The 21,768-nt window shown below is 44.1% G+C and overlaps 1 protein-coding gene across 1 annotated transcript; it reads left to right on the top strand.

The window, feature by feature from the left end:
* Window positions 1–6,589: 6,589 nt before the first annotated feature.
* Window positions 6,590–15,548, top strand: NEFL (neurofilament light). The gene is given in 5 exon segments (XM_033171965.1): window positions 6,590–7,743; window positions 11,348–11,472; window positions 12,679–12,826; window positions 12,828–12,996; window positions 14,914–15,548. Coding segments are annotated over 5 exon segments (1,689 nt in total). The 5' UTR covers window positions 6,590–6,687; the 3' UTR covers window positions 15,105–15,548.
* Window positions 15,549–21,768: the final 6,220 nt, after the last annotated feature.

Below are 21,768 nucleotides of genomic sequence, written 5' to 3'. Positions count from 1 at the left end.
GCCCGTTCTTAACCTGAAACTGTTCTTAACCTGAAGCACCACTTTAGCTAATGGGGACTCCTGCTGCCGCTGCGCCTCCAGAGCACGATTTCTGTTCTTATCCTGAAGCAAAGTTCTTAACCTGAAGCGTTATTTCTGGGTTAGCAGTGTATGTAACCTGAAGCATATGTAACCTGAGGTACCACTGTATTAGGTTTTCAGTAGAAAAAAGCCAGGGGCCTGTATTGTGCTCATCTCTCATCCCTTTTCCCAAACCAGTGTGTGCTTCTAGACTGGGGCAATTCTAGACAAGAGCAACTTAGAACAGGGGATGAGACCGGGGGAAAGGGTTAAGCACTGCTTACCCTACTTCTGCTCCTTACTCCCCAATCTTCTCCATTGCACCATAGGGGAAAAAAACTAAAGAGCTCCATGTACAGTGAATTGTATGCAAATTTTGTTTTGGTTCCTTAATCCTTTCAAGATTTATTTCATCTTTTATAAGGGAAAAACCCATTGGTGGGGTTCAATTCATGGCCTAAAACCACACGTTTGTATTGCGAGAATTTATATCCAGTTCCTGTCCCTGAAAGAGTTTGCCAGCCTTGTGCCCAGAAATGAGCTTTGGGAGCTTGGGAATGATTGCTTTGAGGGAAAAGCCAGAATTAGCTGCCCCTGGGCTTTATCTAGGTTGGATTGAAAACCAAGGTAAAGACGATTTACCAGTTTATCCCTTCTTTCCAAGGCTGCACATAGATAACCTGCTGGGGGCAACAAGCCATCATTTGGGACAGACAGATCAGTGTTACTCCCCAGGAGTAGTTTTTGGAAATAACTGTCTCCATTTAGTTGAACAGGGACTGTTTTCCAAGGCCTCAGATGGGAAATATTAGCAAATTCAGTCTGGTTCAGAAATGGCCAAGATTTTTTCAGTCTCTGTGTGGGAAGAATAACTCAGTTGATTTCTGTTCAAATCTCATGTGAGCCAGGGGGAGCTTGTGTTTCTGTGATCTAAGATCAGCCTTATTTTGTGTATTAGTTGAGTTCTTCTCCATCTGCTGAAATGAAGAAATCCATATTCTACACGAGACTGAAAAGACTGCAAATAATTAATTTTCCCTGTTAAAAAATGGCGAGAGATAGTACTGCAGCTAAGGAAATGGAAAGCAGGGAACTGTAATAATAATTTAAAAATGGGCATGGCATTTTCAAAGAAAGGAGCCCAACTCCTGTTGAAAATCCACAAATCCACAATCCCTTTTACAAACACCAGCCACCTCCTTTAAGAGTGACAACCTGGCTGTCTTTGCCCTAAGACATCTCTTGTATTGCTGGTATATGGCCATGCGTGTTTTAAAGGACATTCTGCATTTCTGCAGAGTCATAAGAAGCAGAACCAAACGCTGGTGCTGCAAATGTAAATGCAGCAAGCCTTTGTGCTGATTCAGAGTTTACTTTCTGCAGATGCAGTTGGCATTCAGTTCCTGCCTACAGAGAATCAAGTCTGTGTGAACTGCCAGCACCTGGATAAAAATGGATGTGCAATTTACACAGCATTCTTAAATGGGTGTGGCAGCAGTAATGGGGAGGAACCACAGTGCTAGAGTGTTAGGGCGATTGCCGTAAAAAAAGCTCAACAGCTTTTTGCGTCCAGATTTTTACCTCTTGAAATATGGCAACCCATATTTTTATTTTTATTTGCTCTGAACTAATTTTTCATCTTGTAACAAGATGAAAAATGAAAAAAAATCTTTTTTAATAATTCCAGAGGCACCTTAAAGATCAACTAAATATAAGCTTTCAAGGTATGAGCTTTCGTGTGTAATACACACTTCATCAGGTACTCTGAAGCAGATGTCGCTTCAGCCTTATAACTGTTGATGACTGTTATGGCAGTTGGTTCCATAGGGAAGGGCAAGGGATTTTTAAAGGGATAGATGACCAAAATTAGCTTTAGTATGTATAATGGGACATGAATCCAATATCTCTATTCAGACCAGGTCTCTCCATAGTTTTTAGTTTGCTAATGAGTTGTAATTCAGCAACTTCTCTTTCAAGTGTATTTCTAAAATTCTTTTGCAATAAGACAGCCACTCTAAGATCCTGCACAGAATGTCCTGGGAGATTGAAGTGCTCTCCTATTGGTTTCTCTGTTTTATGATTCCTGATGTCAGATTTATGCCCATTTATCCTTTATGTCCATTTATGCCCATTTATCCTTTGGCATAAAGTTTGTCCTGTTTGTCCAATATAGAGAGCTGAAGGGCACTGTTGGCATTTGATAGCATATATAATGCTGGAAGATGAACAATTAAATAGTCCTGAGATGGTATGTTATTGGGGCCAATAATGATGCTGTCTGGGTATATGTGGCAGCAAAGTTGGCATCTAGATTTATTGCATGCTCTTGCGCCAGTGTCCATGTTGAGTCCTGTTGTTGTATTATTGTGTGTGAGGAGCTGTTTAAGATTGGGTGGCTTTCTGTAGGCAATGAAAGGTTTTCCTCCCAGAGCTTGGGAAAGAGAGCTGTCGTTATCTAAGAGATGTTGCAAATCTCTGGTGATGCGTTGAACTGTTTTAACTTGAGAGCTGTATGTGATTACTAGTGGTGTTCTATTGTTTTCTCTTTTGGGTCTATCTTGCAGCACGTTCTCTCTGGGTATCCGTCTGGCTTTGTTGATCCTTTTTTAACTGCATCAGGCAGTTCCAAAAAGGTTTGCTGTAGGTTATTATTATCATTATCATTATTATTATTTAGAGTTGGAGTAGATGCGGCTGTAACGTAGGTCCTGGCTATATACAATTGATTGTTTGGTATGTTTAGGATGGTAGCTGGAGGCGTGTAGATATGATTGTTGATCAGATGGTTTTCGGTATAAGGTGGTATCTATATGCCCATCTTGTATTTTTATAGTAGTGTCCAAAAATGTATTTCTTGCACAGATTGATTCATTGTTAGGTTAATGGTGGGGTGAAAATCATTGAATGCCTGGTGGAAAGTGTTCAAGGTCTGCTGAACATGTGTCCAGATAATAAAAAAATATCATCAATGTAATGTTGGTACGAAAGAAGTTTGAGTGGGTAGAAATTTAGGAAACGTTGTTCTAAGTCTGCCATGAAGATGTTGGTGTACTGTGGGGCCATACGGGTACCCATTGCTGTGCCGATAATTTGGAGGAAGAAGTCACCACCAAATTTAAAGTGATTCGGAATATCTGCCACCATGATACCGAAAAGGAAGGCTTCCATTTTTTTTGATGAAAGTCAGTTTAATTTTTTTTAGCTAATTATAAATAATTTCCCAAAAGTTTTTTTTTTTTTACCTTTTTACACTTTCACCACATGTGGTATATTGTTCCCTCAGATTCTTTACATTTCCAGCAAAGGTTTGAGCTGGCTTTTACACATTTTCGCCAGCTTGCTGGGTGTAATGTACCATCAATTAAACATCTTCATATAATTTTCTTTTAAAGTATAACAAGCTGTGAACTTCAAGTCCTTTCTCCAAAGTTTTTCCCAAGCTGCCATCTCTATATTGTAACCAAGATCTTTAGACCACTGGATCACCACTGATTTAATCTCCCCCTCTTTCACCTCCCAGTCCAACAGGAGCCTATACATTTTGGAGAGTACCGTTGTTTGTCCTTGCTTTGTAGTAAGTCTTTCTCAAGTTTTGAAATTTCAGTAGCAAACCCTTTTCTTTTGTCTAATTTGAATATGCCATTCAGTTGATGGAACTGTAACCAGTCAGTTAAATGATTTCTGCAGCAAGAGTATGAATTGCAAAAAATTGGACCAACAGAAACAAAGAGTGGCAAAAGAGATTATTTGATTATCTTGAGTTAGCAAAAATGACGGATGCAATTAGGGGACAGTCTACACAAAATTTTTTAAAAGAGTGGGGAAAGTACAGAGATTATTTTTAAAAAACAAACAAACAGTGCCCTCAAATTAAAATCTGGACTTGCTTCGAATAATTTTCGCAAAACAAAATACGGTTTACAAATACAACATATGGAGAAGGGTAGAAAAGACGAAATGAGAAAGAAAGTTTATCAAACTTAAAATCAGACCCGCGTTGAGGAGGAAGGAAGTCTATTAGAATAGAATAAGAACTAAAGACTGGATAATGTAAATCCGTGTGCAGATACTTGTGGATTTATGGATATATGTTTATCATTTATTTTGTGTTTTCTTTTTTAGTTTGTTTTCTAGGTGTTTTGTATGTGTGTGTGCTGTAATAATAAGTTAATAAAAAGCATTTACAAAAAATAATTTTTTTTTCATTTTTTCCTCAATTTCAACTGACCTTCCTCCTCCTCAAGTAATTCCTTAAATGTTGCCCAATTTTTCCTCATATTCTTTTTCTTTAATGAAATTGCCTCTAATGGCAGTAGCCACCAGGGCGTTTTTTTGCTCCAGCATGTTTTTGTATTTATCCCACACCTCATGCAGTGATCTTCTTATTACGTGGTTTAAAAAACCTCTATGCTAACCCAGAAGTAGTACCTCAGGTTAAGAACTTTACCTCAGGATGAGAACAGAAATCGCATGGTGGTAGCATGGCGGCAGCAGGAGGGCCCATTAGCTAAAGTGGTACCTCAGGTTAAGAATGGTTTCAGGTTAAGAACGGACCTCCGGAATGAATTAAGTTCGTAACCAGAGGTACCACTGTACTACAGGGAAACTCAACGAGCTTCAGCCCCTATTACCGGGTATGTGCCTGTCTAGGAAAACATGAATTGTTGATTTGACTGCAATAAATATCCCACACAATGGACATTATAACTGCTGCCTTCCTCATGGGAAAATGTGTGGTGTTCATCAAATTGTACAGGGAAAGCGATTATGCAGAGGTGGTTTTTAGCACAGCAATAGAAATCCCAGAAAGCACTGCAAGAGGAGGCAGTATGACCATGAGGGTCAGACTCACTGTGAGGAGTCCAGAAGAAATCTTTAAACAGGAGACCTTCTACATTCTTGTTGACTGACACTGCTCATGTTTCAGTTGAAGAGCAATTTGAGCGGCTTGAATCTCACAGAATACATGGGGATTCTTTTGTACCTTCAAAAGCTACCAGAACAGATGCTTACCACTCACTGTATGGATCTACACAGAGCCCTCACCAACGGCAACCACTTCAACATTGAGGGGTGCAGATCTTTGTGCTGAGCTGGGCCATCTCTGTCACACGCTACTACCTGGAACAGACTAACCACAAGATGCCCTGCAGTGTGTGCATGACACCAAAGTGACTGGTGTCTTACCAAATAGCTGGGCAGCCCTATAAATTCGCCTGAGGCTTCCAGTTGTATTTGCTAGTGGTGGGCTTCTTAGAATGGAAGCTCATCAAACCACACCTGTACTGTATTTACCATGGCAGATGAGAGGCTCACATCACTTGCTGTCCCATCCATCAAGAATGACATGGCTAAAAATCTTGATCCTTCAGCTACTTTGCTATGGTTGCACGAGCCAAAGCTAAACAAAAACAAAAAACCACATGTGACACAGAAGAACTTTCACAAGTTTTACCTTTAGTATTTTTTTCGCTTTGTAGCAGTTCCTATATTTTGGTAACCTTTCTTTATTTCAAAATATACATTTTTACTCTTTAAAAATAATAAATAAAAATTGTAAACAAAAGAGGTATCCAGTTAGTTTCTTACAGTTTATAGCTTTATTTTATTATTGTTATATATATAGTGCTTATAATTTTTGTAGTATTTGAAGTGCTAGCCGCTTACCACCTTGCCTCAAAGAAAAGCTGTGTCCACTGATTTTTACCTAGCACAAATAACATAAAAAATGAAAATTAAACAAACAACAACAACAACAAAGCTAATGGAAGGAATATCATTTTTGTAGTTAGTATCCAAACAAACTTTAGAACCTTGGGAAAATACAGGTTACACTTTAAATGTTTTAAAATAGTTTTTAATCTATGGCAATTAATTAATTAATTAATTAACTATTGCTGTGTTGGGGGTGGGATAAATGTTTAGTTGGGGTTTTATCAACATAAAAATGTAATGAGAATAGAAACCCAGAGTTTTAATCCTTATGTGGCCAAAATGGCACCACTCACGGACAAGGGGGAACCTCTACATTTTGTTTAAGTGCAGAACATCATTCCGGGGAAGTCGACCCCGACCCCGACCCCCCAAAAACCTTAGCGAGGCGAGGCCTGAGCATGCAAAGTCGGTTCATAAAGCTAACTGTTGGGTCCAATAACGGGCGTACGGGGTGGGGGGATGGGTGGGAGGAAAGTCCAGGGAAAGGGCGCGGCTGGCTAGAACCCGGGACAGTCGTGCTCTGCACTGCAACACTTTATTGCAGGTAATAGCAACAGTGAAATTATATCTTTAAAGAAAGAGCAGGACAAAAGACGTGACGGGTTGCGAACTGGGCGTGGCTAAAAGAGAAGGGGGTGGGCCCAGTCGTTCCTCGGGAAATACTCGGGCCGGAAAAGGCAAGGGCTGGCTCCGCCTGCGCGCCTTCCCTTTGCGCAGAGAGCCTCGCTCTGCTCCTTTGGCACTCCGTCCTTGGAGCCGTCGTAGCTGCGTCACAGCCTCCCCGGCGGTATAAATAGGAGCGAGCGCGAGCAGCCGTCCTCAGAGCAGCCTCTCTCTCCCCTTCTGTTAGACGGCGGCATCTTCTCTTCCTCTTCCTCCCCTTCTCGCAGCGCCCGAGCGGCAGCAGACACCATGAGCACCTACGGCTACGAGACTTACTTCCCGTCGTACAAGCGGCGCTACGTGGACAGCTCCCGGATGCATCTGTCCAGCGCTCGGAGCAGCAGCGGCGGCGGCGGCTATGGGATGGCTCGCTCCACTTATTCGAGTCTCTCGGCGCCCGTCTCGTCGCTGTCGGTGCGCCGGAGCTACACGTCGTCCTCCTCTTCCTTGCTGCCCTCGGTGGACAGCTTGGATCTGACTCAGGTGGCGGCGATCAGCAACGACCTGAAGACCATCCGGAGCCAGGAGAAGGCTCAGCTGCAGGACCTGAACGACCGCTTCGCCTGCTTCATCGAGCGCGTCCACGAACTGGAGCAGCAGAACAAGGTGCTGGAAGCCGAGCTGCTGGTGCTGCGGCAGAAGCACTCCGAGCCGTCGAGGTTCCGCGCGCTTTACGAGCAAGAGATCCGCGAGCTGCGCCTGGCCACCGAGGAGGCCACCCATGAGAAGCAGGCGATGCAGGGCGAGCGCGAGAGCCTGGAGGAGACCCTGCGGGCCATGCAGGCACGCTACGAGGAGGAGATCCTCAGCCGCGAAGACGCCGAGGCCCGCCTCCTGGAGGTGCGCAAAGGCGCCGACGAGGCAGCGCTGGCCCGCGCCGAGCTGGAGAAGCGCATCGACAGCCTCCTAGACGAGCTGGCTTTCCTCAAGAAGGTGCACGAGGAAGAGCTGGCCGAGCTCCAGGCCCAGATCCAGTACGCTCACCTCTCCGTCGAGATGGACGTCTCGGCCAAGCCGGACCTCTCCTCCGCCCTGCGCGACATCCGCGCCCAGTACGAGAAGCTGGCGGCCCGCAACATGCAGAACGCCGAAGAGTGGTTCCGCAGCCGCTTCACCGTCCTCACCGAGAGCGCCGCCAAGAACACCGATGCCGCCCGCGCCGCCAAGGACGAGGTCTCCGAGAGCCGGCGCCTCCTCAAGGCCAAGACGCTGGAGATTGAAGCCACCCGTGGCATGAACGAAGCCCTCGAGAAGCAGCTGCAGGAGCTAGAGGAAAAGCAGAACGCCGACATCAACTCTCTCCAGGTGGGTCTTTATCCTTTTATTGCACTGACACCCCCACCATTCTTCCAAGGAGCCCCCCCCCCCCATTTTAGCCCTGTGAGGTAGGGTTAAGGCAAAGCGCTGGAGACTGGTCCAGGTCACCCACTGAGCTTTAATGGCTGAGTGCTGGGGATTTGTAGGTCCTGGTGGCACATCCAACCCAGGGAAGGGGAGCATGTGCTCTTCCAGAGCCCACCAGCTTCATTGGCTGGGGCTGATGAGAAGTGGAGTGCAACAAACTGGAGGGCCACAGGTTTCCAATTATATCTTTAAAGAAAGCTGGTGGAGTTTTTGTTGAGTGCATTTCCTTTGCAACCAGACACAAGGGTGGAGAGAGCATGGATGAGAGGAGACAATCCAAAACACTTTTTTTTTTTTTGCTGTCCAAGGCAGAGCAGCAAATGGTGTCCTTCTCTCCCCACTTCCAGAAGGAAACGAAGTACAACAGCAGTCCTATACTCACTGAGTAGATCTGCATTGGAGTGCATGATTAATAACTATCAGTTTGCTGCCCTTTCATGACACCTCAAAATCAGCTGCCTGGGGCAACTACCTCACTGCCTAATGATAGCAGCCACCCACCCTACCTTGCCCATCGGAGGAGGTATTCTCTCCTCTGCAACTGAGTGGGGAGAAGCTACCGCTGGCACACCCACCCACCCTGCTCTGTTTCCTTTGTATGAAAGAGTGTCTCTATGCTATATGCAGCCATGAGTGTGCATATACCTCCCTGCCCCCAAGATGGGTGGCAGGATTTTTATTAGAGAAAAAAGCAGAGGGGAAAAGGGTTAACTTTCCCTTCTCCAGCATGGACACACTGCTTTCAGACTTTGAAAAGCACATTTGTGTGTGTCTTTTAACACCTTTGTACTTGGGCTTGGGTAGCTGCTATCCAATAATAGGGTCCAAGGTGGGTGTAATGATGTGTTTTCTGTTTGCCAGAGGAAACAGTGGGTGTGTCTGCAGCAGACATTTCTGCTGCACAAGGCAGACCCACTCTGACTTGACAGACTTCTTAAGCGCTGACTGGGAAGCCACTTCCGATGCCATCAATGGCGCTTACTTCCAAGTGGCAACTTCTCATTTAAGGTAGAGTGTTCGGGACCCCCGAGGACACAGGCTTGAAGTGACTCAGCCCCAGAACTTGTTCAGCTAGAAAATGCGTATAAATAGCACAGTGCTCTTAATAACAGTCCATGTGGCATGTGTGCTTGCTAATGAATAGATATTAGCGTGGTTTCTCTCCCTGCACCCCATCCCCAATTTTTATTTACCAAGCAATTTTGTATTGTGGCATTTCTCCACCCCCCTCCCTCTCATCAATATGGAGGTTCAGTCAGATTGAGATCTTTTGGAACTTTATGATTGGGCAGGAAAAAATGATGTTTCTCCATGTGTGGCACGAGGTTGCCAACTATCTACTTTGCACACCCATTTTTCTCTCCCGTGCAAACATGTAATTTGACTGTGACTCTTAAGTAAATTCTGCTGAAACCAATGGAGGGTGGTCTAGAATACCCCCCTAATCCACAGCTCAAGATGCATGGGTTTTAGCCTATTATAATGCAAAGTGGAAAGTAGTTTGCTTGGGTACGTGGTTTTAATGGACCATGCTTCCAGGAAAATGATTTTAGAAAACATTGACCAACCTCATGGATTTTCATGAGATTCATCTGTGCAGTCCCATAAGCACTTACTTGGGAGTTGGGTTATGTCATAGTGAACACAAATGTCATATATCTGTTTAAATTCTGCTTAGATTGTGAATTAGGCTGCTTGTTTGGGTCTTTAGGAGGTTCTGAGAAAGTGGCAGGGGTAATTAACAGTCAGTCTCATCACAACACCCTTTGAATCAAATATGTGCCCTTTATCAGGTTACCACATGACACATCTAAGGAGAAAGAAACAGGCCCTTTCCACCATATGTAACAGTAGGCATTATTGTGTATTAGCTGTCACTTTTGCCAGTATAATTCTTGTCTCTTGTCCTAAACAAAGAGCTAGGTTTTCTGATCCCAACAAAAATGTGGCAGCAGCCTCCAAGTAGGTAATGGTGCAATGCACCAACATCTGCTGGAGGATGCACCAACATCCGCCTCCACTTCTGCCCCACCCAGTTTAACCTGGGAGCTGTCCAGCACACCAGGGTCTGAAATCAATGCCTGCTTGCTGCAATACAAGATTCCTAGCCATGTAACAATGTTATCTATCCCTTTTATTCTTAAATTCTAAGGCACCAGCTGTATCCCCACATACCACACAAACCTATCTAGATTTAAGCCAATTTATTCCCTGGGGTCTTTAATATTTAAACTGAACTAAATAATCTTTGTAGCATCATATGACTGGAGGTTGAGTCTAATCTAGTCCCTTGATTCTAAATCTAGTCCCTTGTGATAAAGCATAATTCAGAATCAAAATCTTAAATCTAGATTCCAATTTATCTAGCTCAATTCATTTTTAAACAAACTGTATGGGAGGTTTTGGAGTTGGTAGAGATTTTTTTTTTTAAATGCAATTTCTTGTTACACTAAGACCTAAATTCAGGGTCACCCCATAATTTATTGAACAAAGTTTGGTAAGAACAAGAGCAAATGAACTTAAAATCTTGTAAAGCATCTGACTTAAATGTTCTTCTGTTTTAATTCTTGTTGCTTTGTGGTGCCTTGCAAAAAAAGAAAAAGATAAATGGACAGTGCTAAGAATACATTAAATAGTAAGTTCCATTGTTGTTGTTTTTAAATGGAAAGTTCTCAAAATGAAAAAAGAGGGAGGAAACCACCTTTCAAATCAACTGTGGAAAAACTGATATGAATCTCCTCACTCAATCCCTCCTTTGGCAACTATACAATATATTCCCAGTTCAATATATTCCTACATTCCAGGAGGTTGGACTAGATGACCATTGATGTACCTTCCAACTCTACAATTCTATGATTCTATCTATGATTCAATGATATCTGCAGGGATAGAGAGAAATTTTTTTTTATAAAATGCTCCCTGTTATAAAACAAAGTATTAGAAATACTCCAGTTAATTCAGATCAATAACTGCTACAATTTAATAGGCAGCACAAACTAAACTGATTAAGCTTCAGCTTTTGGATCAAAACTATACATAGAATACAATCCTAAGCATACTTACTCAGAAGTAAGTCCCATTGCATCCTTTGTCTCATTATAAGCAACGAAGTTAAAACTATCATAAAACCAAATGTTCCAGTTTCACTGGACTTAGCATTTTATTTTAAATACATGGCATGTACTCAGCATTACACACAGGGCATACAGAATAGGCTGGCTTAGAAGAAATACAACCCTATTTTTCAAATCCTCCTGAAGTTGTTTGGTTTTTTTAATTCATGGAAATGCAAACAAGCTTGTGATGGGTTACATGAAAAAAGTTAGAAGTTTCAGATACCTTTTGAAATTTCAAGCATTACAAATTGACTGGACCACTGAATGTGAGGAACACTCTCCTTTGTCAAGGAAGAATGTAGCCTCTGACCCATCCAATGGTGGCATTTCTCTGAACTTTACAAGAATGAATGAGTTCGTGCTCTTATCTCTTTCCTTGCTCCCAACAGGATACAGTCAGCAAATTAGAAAATGAACTGAGAACTACAAAGAGTGAAATGGCTAGGTATCTGAAGGAGTATCAGGATCTTCTCAACGTGAAAATGGCTCTGGACATTGAAATCGCAGCATACAGGTAATATCAGAAAAATGTTCAGCAATCACAGATTTATTTATCCCTCCTTCTAAAAATAAATAAATAAATGTAGTTTTTATTTTTATTTTTGTGTTGAAGACTGTGGTCCTAATTCAGCTTTTTATTTAAGTGCTTTCAGCTGAAATTGGTGGTGGCCTTTACACATGCAATGGCTTGACAACAGGAGTGCAATATTTAGTTCAGTTTCTCTGCTTCAGCTAGTTCCAAAATAAATAATTTTAACTGATCTCTAACATATGATTGCACTGAAAACTTAGAATTAACACTTCTGTTGGAATTTGGCAAGCAGTATAGCTGTGAGCTGCATTAGTCTTTCACAGACCAGTGAAGATTTAAAAAATTGCCAAAGCTTCTAAATAGATTTCATGACCAGGCTTCATGGCCATTGAAAGTGCATTAAACCTTGAAGGCAGCCTCACCACCATCACAACCATCTAGTGAGGGTGATCCCATGTGAAAATGAACATCTGAGTGTCAGTCCTCAGCTGACATGAATCATGAATCCTGCCCCCGAAGGATGCCACATACATGTGCAACCTTGGTCATCTGCAGTTTCTTTGAGCAGATGAAGACCCTGTCTCAAAGAAACGGTTGCTCAGCTTTGATGGTGATGATCATGCATAGCTCCTCAACAGATGGCACCAGCTGGAGAAGATGGGAGCCTCTTGACTCTCAGACAGGCTCTGGGAGTAGTTGGAAGGCACCCAAAAGGTGCATTTTGGAAACTGAAGCTCAGCAGATATATGTATTTTATAAAATTATAGTTTCAGACAAATAGAAGATCGAGCCATGCCCTCAGTGTCACAAACTAAAAAGACGAGGGAAGGTGAGTAGAAGGCAAAAAAGTAGAGAACAGAGATCTGTTGATGATGTCAGAAGACCGTGGCAAGCTTGAAATGGGCGCTTCTATTTCAGCTAGGCCCAGACTGCTTTCTTTCTGAGAGCAGAAGCCATCACCTCAGGGCTGCTTCTTTGGTTTGTACATGTAAATATGATTGGTGTGTGTGTGTGTGTGTGTGTGTGTGTGTGTGTGTGTATGTATGCATACATGCATTTTACTCACTCATGGTACATCCATTGACTGATATCATTGTCTAATAGCAATCTCCTTTAATAAATTTCCATCTTGGTTTTGATTATGCCAAGTGCCTGATGCTCATGTGCTTCTTCCTTCACCTCCCCCAGGAAACTTCTGGAAGGTGAAGAGGACCCGGCTTAGTTTCACAGTGTTGGAAGTATTAGCAGTGGTTATACGCAGAGCGGCTCCACCTTTGGAAGGTCGGCCTACAGCGGTTTGCAGAGCAGTTCCTACTTGATGTCAGCCCGCTCCTTCCCCTGCCTATTACTCCAGCCATGTGCAAGAAGAACAGATTGAAGGGAGGAGACGATTGAAGCATCCCAAAGTAGAAGAGGCCAAAGAGTCCCCCCCTTCAGACGGAGAGGAAGAGGAGAAAGAAGAAGGGGAAGGAGAGGGAGAGGGAGAAGGGGAAGGAGAGGAAGAAGGTACAGTTTCTGTTTTCTCCCTTCCCTAACAAATAGAGCAGAATTTGAAATTTTAATGAGTTCACATATTTTGAAATGGCTGAACTTCTAAATTGAGGGATGTTTTAGCCCCAAATTATGACACTTATAGCTGAATTATCTGTCATTCATTTCCTATTTATTAAGGCACAGCTTTTTATAAAAATCACACACACAGCTTTATTGTGGTACATAGACCCAAAATTACACAGTACAACAATAGTATATATCAACAGTTATTAAGGTGTAAGATTAGAGACAGGATGTTTGTGTTAACTGTGTTCCGTGAAGTGGGACTGTTGTCTTTTTTCTTTTCTCTCTTTGCTGTCTGATGAGAAAGAGGAAGGAGCTAAGGCAGAATGCTCTGAGTGTATATATGTAAATATAATGCTGAGGTCTGTTACACAAACTGCAAATACTCTGCGGATCCTTAAGTGTGTGATGCTTCTTGGTATCAGTCGCTGTGATGTTTGGGCTGAAGAAAGCTTTTGAAGCTCCCGAACGATCCGACCAGGAAGGAGAGAACATGCCAATCAGGCATGTGTCTTTGCCAGGGTCCTACACGAGAGTAGGATGATCCCAGCAGCCAGTAGAGGAGCTTTAGCCTGTAGATATTGATTTCTGATTTTTATATTAAAAATGACAGCCTTTTGCTGATATGAAAAACATAGTGTGATGTGTAGGGATTATTTATTTAAAAACCTAGTAAGTTAATCTCAGAAGTTTGCACATTTGAAGTTTCTTATCTGGATTTGCCTTGGTTCCATTTACTGCAACAAGATGGTGTCCATTATGGAGCAGGGTGTTGTTGGTTCCAGTGTATTATTATTCCATTTAAACAGAACTATTTGCAGAATCAAAGAATCCAAGATTAGCTAAAATCAGAAAAATAATTTAAAATCTCTTTTGAAGACTCAGAAACAGGGCTGGCCCAATATGTTCTGCTAACTTGAGGTAAAGCACGAACCCCCTTACTCTCCATCATGGTGCATAGTATATCCCGGGATGCACACGAAATGGGTTTTAAAGGAACCTTCTCATTCATATTAATAAGTAGAGCAAGCATCGGGTTGTATCCAATGCTATTCAGAGTGGATGCACTGAATTAATGAACCTCACTTCCACAGGATGTCTGACTAATCCAAAAAAGCTCTTCATAAACTTTGACTTATTTTCAAGAAACACTGTCTTGAAAGCACACGCCTTCTCGACAAAATAGTGTTTCCCCTTGTTGGAATTTAAACCCACCCTCTTTCTACTGATCCAAAAGTAAGAGCTGTTCCACAGTGGAATGAACCCCTTCAGAAGGTGGGTGGACTCTCCTTCCTGGGGGTTTTTAAGCAGAGGTTGGATGGCCAACTGTCATGGCTGCTTTAGTTGAGATTCCTGCATTGCAGGGGGTTGGACTAGATGACCCTTGGGGTCCTTTCCAACTGTACAATTCTATAATTCTGTGATTCTGTGTCTGTGGACTTCAGTGGGTCTGTTTGGAGCAGAATCAGCGTTGGCTACAACCCATAATGTACTATGCTACTTGCCTGCTCTTCTCGTATAATCAAAGAGACGAGGCCAGGGCACAGCTGAACATTTGCTCTAAGACATGGTACCCCCCCACACTTTCCTGCATTTACCCATGGGAATTTACTTGTGGTGCCTGAACTACCCATGTTGGGAAGGCCCAGGAAGTGAGCGGGGGGGGGGGGCAGCTGCTGTCTTGCCTTCTGCCCCCTGACTTTGCCTTCTCTTGTTGAGAAATGTATTACCATGAAATGCTTTCAAGCAGGGCTTACTCCTGGTCTTCTCCAAGTGACTATAAAACAGCATCCATTGCCATCTCTGCCTACTTCATGCTGCAGTGAACCATTCAATCTTTTTGTTTTGTTGTACCTTTTCTTCCAGGAGCCACGGAAGAAGAATCTAAAGAGGGTGACGGAGAAGAGGAAGACGGCGAAGGCGAGGAAGGAGAAGAAGAAGAGGGAGGAGAAGAAGAGGCTGCTGATGAAGCAGACGAGGGAGAGAAAAAGGAAGGTGAAGATGAACAAGAGGATGCTGGTGAAGAAGAAGCCCCTAAAGAGAAGAAGAAGGATTGATATAGACTTGGATGTAGGTTTCCCAGATAGTTTAAGTGACTGAGCTAAAATTGCTGTGCCATGTATTTAAATCCCCCTAATGTTCTTAGGTTTAAAGAAGTTAATTGTCTCTATGCCTCTGTTTCCCCCCTCCCCTTTTGATGCAAAGGAACCCCAACGCTTGCCATGTGTCCCACTGGCTGCTACCAAACTAAGCATGGTGTCTTCTAATGAGTCCCAGAGCAACGTGCAATTTGGCTGATTCAAACCCAAATAGATACCTATATTTAAAAAATCAAATTTTTAAAAAGCAGGAAGCAAGTAGGGAAGGGGGGAAATATATATATGTCAAAGCTACTTTCAAAGTTGTTCTGGAAACCTTGGATGGTGACTAACAATAATAACAACAATGAAGTCTGTGAAATCAAGCTAGTCAATAAAGTTAAAACAAAGCTGCATACACAATTTTTTGTGGTGTGTCTTCAGTATTTCCCATTCATAATTTACTGCAAAAAGTTTACAGCCAATTCTATAAATGATTGGAAATAAGGCTCATCATGTTTTGTAGGACTTACTCCCACGTAAGCCCATGTCTGATTGCTACCTTTGAAACTAAACACATTGAGGGTGAAGAAACCAATGCTGAATGGTGAAATCCATCCATTTCAGTGATGGCAACCCCACCCCCGTATGCTCCTGGGCATCTTCAGGAAGCAAGGCTGTGAGAAGCTTTGCTTGAGCATCTCATTTATTGCCTGAAGAACTTCCACATGCAACAGTGAGCAACTTTAAGCCTTTCTCTGGTGGAAAATAATGGTTGGAGCCAAGATAATGAAACAAAAGAGGTGAAGAGGATGTGTTGGGATAACACTGAAAGTGATTCCTCTCAAAAGTTTTGCAGAGTAGAGTAGAGTAGAAGAGAATAGTGAAAAGGGAAATCACACCTCTGGTGTCCTCATTAAGAGTAGGCAGGCAGGAAATAATCACACATTTTCCCTGGAGAGTGGAGTAATCCCAATCAGATGTGGAGCACAGATGTGGAGTCCTCAAGAGTGGGGGACTTGTAGCTCTCCAAACATTGTTGGACTACCATTATTCCTAACCATTGACTTTGCTGATTGCTGGAGCTTATGGGAGTGGGAGTCCAACAACATCTGGAGGGTCATATCCCTCTATTAAATATTCAGGAAAAGTCAGAAGCCCAATATAACTTTGTTTATTCAACAGCTCACTCCCATATTAAAACAAGAACACACTCTGAAAGCCCAACAACAAGAACTGCCAGTTGGCAGTTGACAGTTGACAGAGCTTGCCATTAGAACTTTCGTCCACCTACGCTCTGCGATTGGTTAGAATCATAACGTGTTAAACCCAATACATAACACTCCTCCCCCCAACTTCCTAACAAAAGGAACAAACATAGTCATCAAAGTGTGCTGGCCTTTTCCGCTCCCGCTGGGACCCTCGTGGTTCCTGTGCCCGAATGGGTGACCCAGGAGGTTCCTCCGGTACCTGCGGTCTAAGTGGGGAGGCCAGCTCTGAAGGGGTCATGGCCAATGGCACCATTGAGGACTCCAGCCTGAAGTCACCTTGCTGGGTAACTCGGTCACCGGCAACCCATCTGGTTCCCACCCTGGCCTGGGCACAGATTCTCCCAAAGTACCCATTTCTCTGTACTCTGGTTCCGCTTGAAGTTCCCTGTTCAGAGGTGTCCTGGTTCTGATCTGGTCAAAGTGTCTCTTCCAAACCAGACCCCCCTCCAACCCTACCTCGTAGGAGACCGGACCTGTACAGCGGGCAATGGTACCTGGGACCCAACCCTGTCCGGGCCCATAGTTCCGGACGTACACAGTGTCCCCCGGGAAGAACCCTCTAGGAGCCCCCCGCACCACAGTCGATGGCCATTGCTCAAGAGCCCGGTCGGGGTGCATACGATCAAGGAGGGTAGTGAGCCTCCTTCCCATAAGCAACTCCGCTGGGCTCCAGCCGGTCACTGCGCTTGGAGTGGTGTGTTGGGCCAATAAGAACTCCGCTAACCGGAGAGTCCAGTCACCATGCAGTGTTATGTATTGGGTTTAACACGTTATGATTCTAACCAATTGCAGAGCGTAGGTGGACGAAAGTTGCAGTACCCTGGCTGAAGAGGTGGACTGTAACTCCTCCTCTATGTAGGCCTCATGGACACGTTGCTTGGGTCGTGCTCCGAAGGTCTTGGAGCGGCAGACTCGACCAATGTGCCCAGTTTTCCCACAGCGGCGACATGTGGCATTCTGAAACCTACATGTCCGCCGCTCGTGGTTTTCTCCACAGCTGGCGCAGGTCCCTTGAGGTGCGTCAGATGATCGCTGGTTCGACAATGTGCTCGTAGCTTGAGAGCTGTGGTGTCGGTCGGATCTGTCCGAAGCTCGGTGGACATCCCCATTGTGGGAATCTACTGAAGGTGACCGGTCTCGCTGTATGCGGTGAGTTCTCACTTCGGCATGTAGGCTGTAGGCCGCCTCATGGGCGTTATCCTTCTCAAAGGCTGTGGCCATATTTATTGCTTCCATCATTGTGATGTCATCTTTTGCCAGCAGCTTGCGGCGGAGACGGCTGTCTCGCACGCCAGTGATGAATCTTTCGAGAAGTCGTTCCTCGATGTCAGTGAATTGGCAATACATCGCAATTGCCCGGAGCGCGGCGATGTATTCACTCGCTGACTCTTGCGCTTGTTGCACTCTGTGCGCCAAGTCGTAGCGGCAGTGGTTCTTAGTTGGCTGAGGCGCGAGGTGTCTTGTCATAGCCTGTGTCAGCTCATCGAAAGTGCAGGCCTCTATGTCCCTGGGCGCCATCAGACCTTCCAGTAGAGTGATGGCGGAACTTCCCAGCACAGTGAGAAGTACATCTACTTTATCAATTTCCCTAGTAAACCCTTGAAGCCGAACATAGCTCTTTATTTGGCGGAGCCATTGTGGCCATTGCTCGGGGGGCTCAAGTCGAAGTCTGGTGGTGGCCTAGTCTGCCCAGTGGCCATTTTCGTACCTTGAGCTGTCGCTTGTGTGCTGGTTGATTGCGAAGCGCTGCTGGCCCTTCTTCACTACCGGAGTTCTCCGCAGAGTCCAGCGTGACTGGATGTCGCACTCACTATGAGTGGCAGGGCGGTGCTGCAGTGCCAACTCAGGCCTCAAATCCAGGCCTCCAACTCAAGCTCACTGTGAGTGGCAGGCCTCAAAACCGGGAGGGCCAGCATCCCATCCTCGTCGCCAGTATTAAATATTCAGGAAAAGTCAGAAGCCCAATATAACTTTGTTTATTCAACAGCTCACTCCCATATTAAAACAAGAACACACTCTGAAAGCCCAACAACAAGAACTGCCAGTTGGCAGTTGACAGTTGACAGAGCTTGCCATTAGAACTTTCATCCACCTACGCTCTGCGATTGGTTAGAAACATAACGTGTTAAACCCAATACATAACACCCTCCTTAACATCTAAGGAACCTTCACTAGTACAGTCCGTGTAATTCCCAGTTAAATGGATCATGTAAATTGAATGGGTTAATCTTGGCCCAGCACAAACAGCATCTTTTGGTATCTTTCAAGCTAACAGTTATTGTGGCAGAAGAATGGCCCGCATCACCTGATGCATTGTAAATTTCACTGTAAAGAGTGGCGTCACAGGATACAGAGAAGGAGTGAGTTGCACACTGAAATGAAACAAAAGGGCAGCTTCTGGACTGGGTTGCAAAACTAGAGGGCTACTGCTAGTGCTGTGCTGACATTTCACAGCATTTGCATCCCAAGAGGGGCTTGTCCTTCCCAGGAGCAGAGCATTGGATTCAGAGGCATCCTAAGCACCAGCCTTGTGTCTCTATAATAGACCACTCCAGCCAGCCAGCCAGCATGGCTGCTGCCCCTCAGTCCCCACATGGAATTCTGCCCACTTCCTCCCCCTCCTTCCCAGTAGCACTTACAGAAAACCAGTCCTGTTTCAAAAGGACACCTTTCTTCATGTGGTAACAACACACCACTGTGTTACCCCTGGCCACCCCCTTCTCAATTCTTCTGCTTTTGTCCACTTCCACAAGCCAGGGGAAGGAGAGTATTTGCATGGCTCAGTACTTAGTGCTCCTTGTGTTGCTAATGGCTTCACTATCAGTGATCTCCTGAACAGGAGAACTGGTCCAGCCTGTACTTTTCACTGGCCTGGTATCTTCCTTTCATACTCCAAAAATCAGCTAAATTCTACCCCTTTACTAAATTTAGCGTTATGTGGAGACTACCCACCCCCCAAAAATTATAACAATCATTACCTCCTTTGTAGTCTTGTGGTAGCGAAGGCATGGAGAACCTTTGACCCTCCGGATGTTGCTGAACTACAAGTCCCATCAGCCCCAAGAAGTGTTGCCAATGGCTATGGATGATGGGAACTGTGATTCATCAGCATCTGGAGGGCCAAAAGCCCAACACTTGGGTTAATTTGATGTAGTCTGGTAAAGATATATTAAACTAGGTATCTCCAGTCTTTTCAGATCCAGGACCCACTTTTCACCCAAACATCTATTTGGGGACCCATTTCTTAATCTTTTACCATATGCTTGTATGGTGGTCATTCTCCTGTTGCAGCCCACCTTGGTTCAGGTTGCGATCCAGTAAGTGGACCCCATTGAATAGATTTTAATGAGAAGGAGAGGATATTTTATTAATTATCCTTTCTCCTTTCACATGTGTGAGAATGCAAGTACCTATTTCAGCAGAGTTAAAAATCACCACCATGTATAGCTTATAATTAGAAGCTATTTGGGACAAGGTTGCATAGCTTTCTACAACAATTATGATATCCAAGGATTCTTAGGCAGACTTGGGTCATCTTCTCCCTCTTTATGTTTCCCTCTTAAGAAAGAAATTACTCAGACTGTTTAAGTAAACAGGAAAAATACAAGGTTTACTCACATCATAGTCTTGCTCAGATTCAACAAATACAGTGATGAAAATCAGACAGACAATAATCCTTGAAAGTTACAAAAGTCCATAGTTCAGTTCAAAATGGAATGCTGGAGAGCTTAACAGACATCCTACCCCATTGCAGGTAAGAGGAGTGCGGTGACAGGATGAAGTAACGTTAAGTTTCTATTGTTTCCCTTTCCACCACACAAGTTTGGGGATGTGGCATCTTAGTCCCTTGTTCCTGCAGGTCCCAATCCACTAGCTGAAGAGCAGTGTCTTCACCCATATGCAGGGAACTGTTGTTGCTGTTTATAGCTGGTGAGAGCCACAGTCCCTCCGAGGGCAATCTACGAGGGCTCACTTATTAATTGTGGGTGCAGTCTCTCTCTCTTTCACTGCACTGTCTGTCTCGCCAGAGGTTTAAATTGCTTGTTGCAGAGGACTTTTGAAACTAGGCTGCATGAAACCCAACTCCTAGGGCCACAGATTAATCACACTTGTGTTAACTTTTGAAATAGATGATTGGATTTATGCCAAGGGTATATTAATGTGTGTGCAAGCACTCAGAATAAGAATTTGAAAGGAAGGCACTCTGCACATGCCTAGTCACTCATTTTGTTGGAGTATTAAGACCATGAGCATAGCCAGGATTTATTTTAGGGGGAAGGCATTATGTTGGGGCAGAACCAAGTTATCTGTAACAGAGTTGAGCAGTTATTTCTATTTATTTATTTACTTGATTTTGGGGGGGCAGCTCCCCCCCGTACCCACCTGGCTATGCCCGTGATTAAGACACCAATTTAGGGGTTTCCTTGTTCGTTTTTCAAAAATAAATAAATAATAAAAACCATTTTAGGTCTGAACTAAGATGCGGGTGGCTCTGTGGTGTAAACCACTGAGCCTTGGGCTTGCCGATCAGAAGTTCGGTGGTTTGAATCCCTGCAACGGTGTGAGCTCCCGTTGTTCAGTCCAGCCCCTGCCAACTAGCAGTTCAAAAGCATGTCAAAGTGCAAGTAGATAGGTACTGCTCTGGTAGGAAGGTAAACGGCGTTTCCGTGTGCTGCTCTGGTTTTGCCAGAAGTGGCTTAGTCATGCTGGCCACATGACCGGAAAACTGTCTGTGAACAAACGCCGGCTCCCTCGGCCAGTAAAGCAAGATGAGCACTGCAACCCCGAGTCGTTTGCGACTGGATTTAACTGTCAGGGGTCTTTTACCTTTAAGGTAAAGTCTCAGTTTAAACCCCAGAAGGTCAAATTTGAAGCTGAACTTTTAAATTTAGGGATGTTTTAGCACCAAGTTTATGACTATAGCTGAATTATCTTTCATTCATTTCCTATGATTAAGGTGCAGCTGGACTGTACCACTTTAGACTTTACTGTGTGTGTGTGGTGTGTGAGAGAGAGAGAGAGAGAGAGAGAGAGAGAGAGAGAGAGAGAGAGAGAGAGAGTCATACATACATATGAATTCTGTTGTACACCTGAAAAACACTTTCCTCCATGCAGTACATTAGCATAGTACCAAATTGTTATGGTAATTAATTTATCATGTTGGGGGGAGAAGCATGATCCCTCACCTTCAGCACTGAGCAGAATTCTACCTCCTTAGCATTACTGCCTCATTCCGAGTAAAGGGTGATTGACATAGACATAACTGGTGCAGCTAAATCAACTTCTTATGATGCTGGTGTTACAGCCAGGAAGACCATGGACTGCTTATAATGGAAGCCTGCAAAACTGCTCTCCTTTAAGGGAGTGGAAAA

The sequence above is a fragment of the Lacerta agilis genome, chromosome 15 (genome assembly GCF_009819535.1).
Source record: "Lacerta agilis isolate rLacAgi1 chromosome 15, rLacAgi1.pri, whole genome shotgun sequence".
Classification (NCBI taxonomy): domain Eukaryota; kingdom Metazoa; phylum Chordata; class Lepidosauria; order Squamata; family Lacertidae; genus Lacerta; species Lacerta agilis.
Note: the sequence above shows the minus strand (reverse complement) of the source record. Positions and strands in the feature narration are given on the sequence as shown.